Source organism: Callionymus lyra, chromosome 3 (assembly GCF_982586985.1).
Source record: "Callionymus lyra chromosome 3, fCalLyr1.hap1.1, whole genome shotgun sequence".
NCBI classification, from domain to species: Eukaryota; Metazoa; Chordata; class Actinopteri; order Syngnathiformes; family Callionymidae; genus Callionymus; species Callionymus lyra.
Window position 1 is genome coordinate 11483176 of NC_141820.1, and position 9217 is coordinate 11492392.

Genomic DNA, 9217 nt, shown 5'->3' on the forward strand with positions numbered 1-9217 from the left:
TTTAAAGCTGATGTTTGGACGTATATTGGTTTCAAAACAAATGAAAGCAGTTAGTACTTCGTCAAGAGTCATGTGATCTGTAAATTATGGGTATGACTGAGGACAAGAGGATACAGTTGACTCCAGCATTTTTTAAAGCTGATGTTTGGACATATTTTGTTTTCAAAACAAATTAAAGCAGTTTCGGCTTCGTCAAGAGTGGTCTGTAAATTCTGCAACACCAGAGTCAAGTACTCGACAAAACTACAAATATATCCTTGTTACTACAGTATCACAATATATCGTATCATTGACCCTCTATCGTGATACGTGTCGTATCACCAGATTCTTCCTCCTAACACTTCTACTATTAAGGTTTTATATATACAATTAAAATATTCATAGCATGGTTCATTTTTGTGTTGCAATTTAAATTCCGGTCACTAGATGGCATTACTGATTACATCCTCCGCAGCTAAAGCCACAATAAAAACTCTCCGAGATCCCTGCGAAGACTGAGAACAAGAGGATACAGTAAATTCCGGCAGCTTTTAAAGCTGATGTTTGGACATATTTTGGTTTCAAAACAAATGAAAGCAGTTACGACTTTGTCAAGAGTCATGTGGTCTGTAAATTCTGCAATACCAGAGTCGAGTACTCGACAATACTACAAATATATCCTTGTTACTACAGTATCACAATATATCGTATCATTGACCCTCTATCGTGATTTGTGTCGTATCACCAGAATCTTGCTCCCAACACTTCTACTATTAAAGTTTTATTTACAATTAAAATATTCATAGCACTGGTTCATTTTTGTGTCGCAATTAAACTTGCGGGCACTAGATGGCAGCAGTCATTACATCCGCATGACTGCTGACTGCTAAAGCAAGAATAAAAACACTCGTGCGACGACTGAGAACAAGAGGATACAGTCAACTCCGGCAGCTTTTAAAGCTGATGTTTGGACATATTTTGGTCAAGTACTCGACAATACCACAAATATATCCTCGCTACTACATTATCACACAATATCGTATCATTGACCTTCAATATATTGTGATATAGTGTATCAATTCAACGGTATTGTGATACAAATGGTATATTTTGTGTATTTCAACAAATACACACCCCTACAGTTGACTAAGCTTGTCGGCCATTGTACGATACATGGTCTAACGTTGTCATCGCTCTCCTCTAAAGGAGTCTACAAGACCTCTGAGGCGCGACTGCTGCTGCTCATGTACCAGGTGAAGTACGCCAACCAAGGTAACCAAGGCAAAGACTCGACCACAACTCCAGCCAAAATCATCGACGACTCGTGGACCATGGATGGATTTGTAAGTACATTTTTAGGAGGTCGATATTGGAGAGTATTGACGACTCTTTTCCTCCACTCCAGGTGTCAGTAGAACCAGATGGTTCCAGTTATGTGTTCCAAGGTTTTATTCAGGGAAAAGACTACGGACAGTTTGGTCTGCAACGACTTGGTCAGTTAATTTTAACCACACGTCGTGAAGCAAGATAAAATACTGACCTGAGTTGTTACTCTTGTGTTCAAACAGGCCTGAACATGTCAGAGAGTCAGAACTTGCCTCCTCCTCAACTTGGTACCAACAGCAGTTCTGTGGCCATCGCTATCCTGGTGCCTTTCTTCGCTCTCATTTTTACTGGATTTGGATTTTATCTCTACAAACAAAGGTAATGTAGTAGTGTACTACTCTTTAGATGCTGTCTCTGTGGGTCCTACTGGTCCATTTTCTGATCCTTTCAAACCATCTAAAACGTACGTGTTGCAATAATCAGAAATGGTGGTGCTGGTGATGAATACACCTTAAATACTTATTTTCTCTTTTTTCAACTTTCACTTTTATTCAAGATACCTGCTGCACCAATGGTTTTTAAGGCTCTCTCTCTGTTGATAATTAAGATTACATTTGTATATATTATATTTATTACAAGATTAAAATTATATTTGTTAAGTAAATTATGGGATTTAAGTCCTATATGTTAAGTTTATTACAAGATTTAAATTGTATATATTAAGTTTATTACAAGATTTAAATTGTATATGTTGAGTTTATTACAAGATTGAGGTCCAATTTATTAAGTTCATTACAAGATTTAAATCGTATATATTAAGTTTATTACAGATTTAAGTCCTATATATTAAGTCTATTAAGAGATTTAAGTCCTATATTAAGTTTATTACAGATTTAAGTCCTATATATTAAGTTTATTAGGAGATTTAACTCCTATACATTAAGTCTATTAAGAGATTTAAGTCCTATATTAAATTTATTACAAGATTTAAATTGCATATGTTGAGTTTATTACAAGATTGAGGTTCAATTTATTAAGTTCATTACAAGATTTAGATCGTATATATTAAGTTTATTACAGATTTAAGTCCTATATATTAAGTTTATTAGGAGATTTAACTCCTATACATTTAGTCTATTAAGAGATTTAAGTCCTATATTAAGTTTATTACAGATTTAAGTCCTATATATCAAGTTTATTAAGAGATTTAAGTCCTATATATAAAGTTTATTACAGATTTAAGTCCTATACATCAAGTTTATTAAGAGATTTAAGTCCTATATTAAGTTTATTACAGATTGAAGTCCTATATATCAAGTTTATTAAGAGATTTAAGTCCAATATATTAAGTTTATTCAAAGATTAAAGTCGTATATAATGAATAAATCACAAGATTAGAATCCTGTATATTAAGTTCATTAAGAGATTAACTAGTCATGTATATATTAAGTTCATTATAAGAAGTCAATGTATAAAATAATTTATTACGAGATTTAAATTGTGTCACGTTAATTAAAGTCCAAAATATTATGTAATAATATGAAACTAAAGTGATATAAAAAAAATAAAATACTGCTTTTATATTCTTTTTAAAGTCGAAGTGAGGTCATCTGTCAAAACATTTGGACGACTTATGAAAAATGAAACTCTGGTCCATATTATTTATTGCTGAGTAAGAAAAAAAGTCAATTACATGAGAATGACAGCCGGGGCTTTTGAAACTGTTCTGTGTGAGAATTCTACAGTAGTTGAGGCATTCAGAAAACTAAAGCTCAATTATTATATCCTTGCTCAAGGAATTGTTTTTAGGTGAGCTTATTGGAATCACACCAGGACTCTTGGAAGGCATCGCTCTCTTTTTATTTAACTTCAAAGCATGTGAACCATTCTTTTTTAAGCATCATAATCCAAGTCGTGCTCTCAAATTAAAATTTCCCTCAAGAGAGAAATCTCTTTTTTTTATGCTTTTTTAATCTTTAAACTTTTTTTTATAGCTCACCCACACACTTGTACACAGACTCTACAACATGACCAGCTGATGAATCAGGAGCAACCCGGGGTTAATTGTCTTGTTTCAGGGTGGATCATGTTGTATTGAACATCAAAATCCCAAAAAATAAACCAAGAATTGTATGATTTAATTTAAATGTCAAATTTGAACATAATACAAAAAAAATAGGCAAAATAATCCATAATACCTGAAATTTGAATTGAAAAAAGGGTAGCATCGATGCAGTGTTTCAATTTTCAAGACCCACTTATTGTCACTATGCTATGGGTAACAGCTATTCTACTGAACCTAAATCATTTTTTTAAATCAGGGCGCCAACTACTAAGCTACAAAAAAAATAGGACACTGTTTCATTAAAGCGATAGTTCAGCCAAACTTCTCTCATTTTTCTACTCATGTCGACTAAGGGTTGTGATTATTTTCCGTGTTATCTGTTCTTTGTTCGAGCTACAGGCAGAAATATTTGTTCATTTGACAGTCATGACTTTGTAGCACTTTTCTTAATCTAAAAAGAGGAACTTAAAAACATCCAAATACCTCCATACTGTCTATAACGTCCATCTTGTATTGAAGCCTAGACATTAGAAATTGTTGGGTTGTTTATAGTTGAAGCTAAATGCTAACATGCTACATAGACTAGAAACACTAAAAAATAAAGTATTTTTTGCTCCAGACAATTTTTCCTGTCAGGGTGTGATTTCAAAAGGGACGTTACAGACGAGCAGTTTGGAGGTATTTCGATGTTTTTAAGTTTGTTTTTGGACAAGGAGGATGAAGAAAATTACACTTAAAATACTACTATTTTCTTTTTTTTCCCACATTTACTTAGTTCGAACAAAATTCAAAATACTTGCTTCACCGATGTTTTTTAGGCTCTCTCTCCATTGTAAAAACTTTTTTTATGATAATTTTATGGTTGTTTTCTTTCTTTTTTGTTATGTTTTTAATGTATTAAAGTTGTATGTATAACATTGAATACGAGACTAATTAAAGTCCTTTATAGTAAGTGTATTACAAGATTTAAGTCCTATATATTCAATTCATTACAAGATTTAAATCCTATACATAAGGTTATTACGATATTAAAAAGTCATGTATATTTTAAGTTAATTATGAGAAGTCAATATATTACGTTTAGTACAAGATTAAAGTTCAATTTATTTCATTTATTACAAGATTTAAGCGATATCAACAGCTAGTTCTATACAACAGATCATTATAGTGGAAGCTAAATGGCTAACACGCTACATAGACTAGAAAACAGTAAAAAATAAAGTCTTGTTGCACTTTTATTCTCTGGACAATTTTTCCTGTCTGGGTTTTATTTCAAAAGGGATGTTACAGACGTATTTGGATGTTTTTAAGTGTGTTTTTTGGACAAGGAGGATGAAGAAAACTACGCATATCTCTTAAAAGACATGGTGTTTATTTTCTTTCGCTTCATCAGCCCATTACTACTTGAAAAAAGGGTTCAGTTTTAAAGTAACATGTATTAAAATGTATTATTTTTTGTGTCCACAGAACCACACCAAAAACACAGTACACCGGCTGTTCAGTTCACGAAAACAACAACGGCCAAGCTGCCTTCGAAAACCCCATGTACAACACCAACGCCAAGGCGGTGGAGGGAAAAGCCGTTCGCTTCGACCCGAACCTAAACACGGTCTGCACCATGGTATAGAGCGAGAAGATCCACCTTTCGCTGCTTGGACCGAAAAAAAAAAAGAAGATTGGTTTAGATTGCGGAGCGAGCTTCAAATCATACCTCGAAACATCTGCAACATGACCGATACCTGAGATTACCTGAGAGATGGAAAAAAAAAAAAGTTTGGCTCCAGCTCAGGCAAAGTAACAACGAAAAGGCCCAAAGAATTTGACGGATAATCCCCGGATGTCGAAGAAGAGACGGACCATCAAGTGAAAGAAAGGGATGGAACATAGCGATTTAATCCTCGACGAAGCCCAAGGATAGTTAGACGTCCGCTTACAATTCGAGTGCAGCAGTTACACACCAACCTTTAATTTGTCCTCACAGATGTATTGTGATGACGAACCGCCATTTTTTTTTAAGGTCATCAGCAGGATTGACTTTCAGTGTCTGCGCTAGTGATGCTCTGGTGAAGCTTCATGAAACAGTGTCATATTGTTTGGAGGTCAGTAGATGGCGCCATCAGTTTAAAAATGACATTTCATTAGAACAGTTGTTCAAAACAAAGGAAAATAGTGCAGAGACCGCCATCTAGTGGACTCTAGTGGAAATAATGACACTGCTTCATGAAGCTTCATCAACACATCATTAGTCCGCACCACCATGCCTTATATTTAAAAGTAGATCAGCGCCATCAGAATATTTAATAGTAGAATCTAACATTTTAAAATGTTGAAACTGAATTCTTTATTGAAATGCTGTTGTCTTTTTAAGCATTTAGTTTTAATTTTTTAATATTTTAATCTAATAATTTCCATAAAGAACAGTTACATTTATTTATATTATTTAACAGTTTATTGAGAATGGCTTTTAAATTATTATTATTAATGATATTTGATATTCTACTTCCAATTAATACCAAAATTCATTTTCTTTTCTTTTTTTCTTTCAAAATCTTTTAAATGCAATATAAAAAAATTTGGTAAAATAGTGCCAACATATACAAACAGTATAAATATATATAGTTTTGAAAGGCGATGAATTATATATACTTAGTAAGTAAGTAATTAATTTGTATTTATATAGCGTTTTTCCAGACCAGGGTCACAAAGCGCTTAAACAATCAAAACAATACTCACTAAAAAGTTGAATGTATTGACTTTTATTATTTCAAATATAATTCCATGCTAAAAAAAAACACAATTTCAATGCAAAAAATTAAAAGTTTTAAATTTTAAATTCAACCATTCAATAGTCTAATGGCACTGATGTAGTTCCGTACTTCGGAGTTAAAGTTGAAGTAGACCCCAACGTAACTTATTTTATTTTAGCTTTGGCTTATACATGAAAGCTTCAGCTTCTTTTTTTGAGTTAAAGATTTTTAACTCAAAATATCAAGACCAAGCTGATGTTTTTAGCTATTTTTTTTATAAGAGGCACAATCAGGAAGCATGTATTACTTTTTGAGACAAAATCAAAGAACGTCTTTTCATGCTGCCAAGTGTTCCAACGTTTAAACAAAAATTAGCTTTTTGTATTATTTTGATTTTGTGTCGATACAAATCCAGAAAAAATCGTATGTATCGGTACAAAGTTGCTCGTTTACATCCCAGCGATCGTAAAAAAATTCACTTTGTTTTCACATCCTAGACACTTTTATAACCTCGGGCCAGTCTCGGACAAGAGGCGTTGTAAAAACTGACCGAGACCCTTAAAAGACCATCTTAAGACTGTTGCTAATAGCTAGCAGGCTAACATTTAAAACCGCCTTTCAGACAGTTTAGCCTTCCAGTAGTTTTTCCTCCAACCGAAGGGGAATCTTAATGCTAAAAGTAGCAAAAAAGAAAAAAAGTGGCTTTAAAAAAAACCTCCTAAATGTCAAAATAAGGATAAGAGGAGCCTTTGAGACTCGCCCGTAATCCTGGCTGAACTGGGATTAGAGGCAAAAGCAAAAAGTCTATAGAGTTGCAAGCACTTGAAAGATGAGAGGAGAGATCGCTCGGTCACATCCAGTCGCTCCGACAGGATTCTTCCCGGAGTTCGAGGGCGAGACCAAGATATGAACTGAAGTCCGGCGGCCATTTTCGGGGGGGGGAGTCCGACTTCCAGGCGTCTGATTCCACGTCGGAGAAACCTTTCCTTCTCAATTATGAGGAATCATTAATACCCGGCGAGGTTTTAGAGGGAGAGCTATTCCTCAACCCCGGGTGAGACACAGAGGACTCTGGTGGACACTTTTTTCATTTTTTTGGAGAATAAACGGAGCGAGCTCTGGCACTTAAAAAGCACACTCTACTGGGACCCCACCTGTTTACCCACGGAGGAGTGGGCGACACTACCGGGAAGTCGGTCGGACATCGTCGGCGATGATCGCAACGACGGACAAAAACCCTCTCCTGCACCTACGACAAGACAGGGTTTTCTCGCCCCTTAAAAACCGGTGTCACCACGGAAATATTGCACTCCATGAGTGCCTCTCCTTTTTCTTTCTTATCGCTGCAGAATCTTCTGATCTGTAAATCTATTGCGTATATATTCGGGCGCAGTCACCACCTATATTTTTGTGCTATATATTTACCACGGCGGGGAGGCGGGGCTGACGGGTGGAGAAAAAAAGAAAAAAGATGGAGCGTACTTTTTAAAAAACAAAGAGGAATTTAAAAAAAAAAAAAGGGTCACTTACGGTATTTTTTTGTTCCCGTATGTGAGGATTCTTTTTTCTTTCGTTCGTTGTGGAAAATGTTGGATTCATATTGAGCTGTCGGGAAGTGTGTCGGTGGTCTTATTGTCGCCATTATTGTTCTGATCTTTCTAAGGAAAAAAAAAAAAATACTGCTTGTGCTGTTTCGATGTTAAGTACCCATCACGTTTTTTTTTGTTTGTTTTTATTGAGTCATGCAGCATTTCCAGCACCATCTCGTAAAACATGTTGATGAGACAGAGCTCGGGCGGTTACCACGGCAACCCGGATTTTTGAGTTATTCATCACTTCTAACGAAACGCATCTTGAAAACCTTCTCGAGTACGAAAGATGAAGACGCCGATAATCGACTACAGCTGAACAACACTGCCCACTACATGATCCACTGATCAAGGACCGCATCGGAGGAGTTTTTATTTATATTTTTTTATTTTAAAAGGTCTTAAAAACTACAAAATCTGATTTAAAAAAGGGTTTTAATGTAGAAAGAAAATCATATATTATTAAAACATATAATCCTTGTATTTGTTGTTTTAAGATTATATCAGATAATAACAAATAAATCAAAGTTTTTAAGAATATTTTGAGGACCTTAAAATTCTAACTTATTTAATCATTTAATCTTATATATTTATATTTGATTTTTCTAGTTCACGCATTTCAGCCATCAAAGCTTTTATTAAATATGATAAAATGTAGTGATGTGTTGATGAGGCTTCATGAAACAGCTGGTGAGGTATCATGATACAGTGACTTCGTTTTTTAATCTAGTTTTTTTTATTTTTTTATTTTGTTTTATTCAAATTTAAAAAATATATATTTTTGGTCTTTTGTCTTGAATCAAGTTCTATCAATTTTATTCATAAAATATCCCTGAAAAAGACAGAAATCAAGAAAGTAAAGAATTTAATAAAACATTAAAAGAATAACATAGTTATTTTCCACTGACTTGATTTTAAAAATAAACTTGTCTTTTGTCTCGAATCATAAATTAACAATTTTATTTTTTAACCATCTACTGGTCTTTAGTGATGAGCTGATGTATCATGTTGTTTAGAGGTCACTAGGTGGCGCCATCAGTTTTAAAAATGATGTGATGCGTCTTCAGAACAGTTTTTAAAAACAAAGTAAAATAGTGCAGAGTCCGCCATCAAGTGGACTCTGAAGATAACGACACTGTATCGCGATACCCCATCAGCTGTTTCACGAAGCCTCATCGACACATCACTAGTAAAAATGATGTCAAAAATCATTGCCTCACCTTTTATTTTTTCCAAATAATTAAGTACATATAATTTATAATATTTGCAAAAATGATGATGTCATAATATTGATAGTAACAATAAAAAAAGGCTATTTAATTATAAGTATTCTAGTATCGAGAATACATTAAATATATTTTATAATATATATGTTTTTGTCGTTTTTTTTGCTCAACATCACTTTAAGGCTAGTTCTTCTTCTTCTTCTTGTGTTTCTGTGTGTCGTCGTTATCTTGAGCTGAAACATCCTGTTAATAATCACAGCCTAGACTTTTTGAACTTCCTGCCGC

General features: G+C 34.0%; 1 protein-coding gene across 2 annotated transcripts in view; it reads left to right on the forward strand.

Annotated features, from left to right (window-relative positions):
- The window catches only part of csmd3b (CUB and Sushi multiple domains 3b), a 463847-nt gene that overhangs the window by 454054 nt on the left and 576 nt on the right, over positions 1-9217 (forward strand). For both annotated transcript variants that reach the window (XM_087786440.1, XM_087786441.1), the window contains exons 69-72: positions 1186-1322; positions 1385-1472; positions 1548-1683; positions 4838-9217. The exon at positions 4838-9217 is cut by the window's right edge and continues 576 nt beyond it. In XM_087786440.1, coding sequence (XP_087642566.1) covers positions 1186-1322; positions 1385-1472; positions 1548-1683; positions 4838-4997 — 521 coding nt within the window. In that variant the 3' untranslated portion in view covers positions 4998-9217. The remainder of the gene's footprint in view (positions 1-1185; positions 1323-1384; positions 1473-1547; positions 1684-4837) is intronic.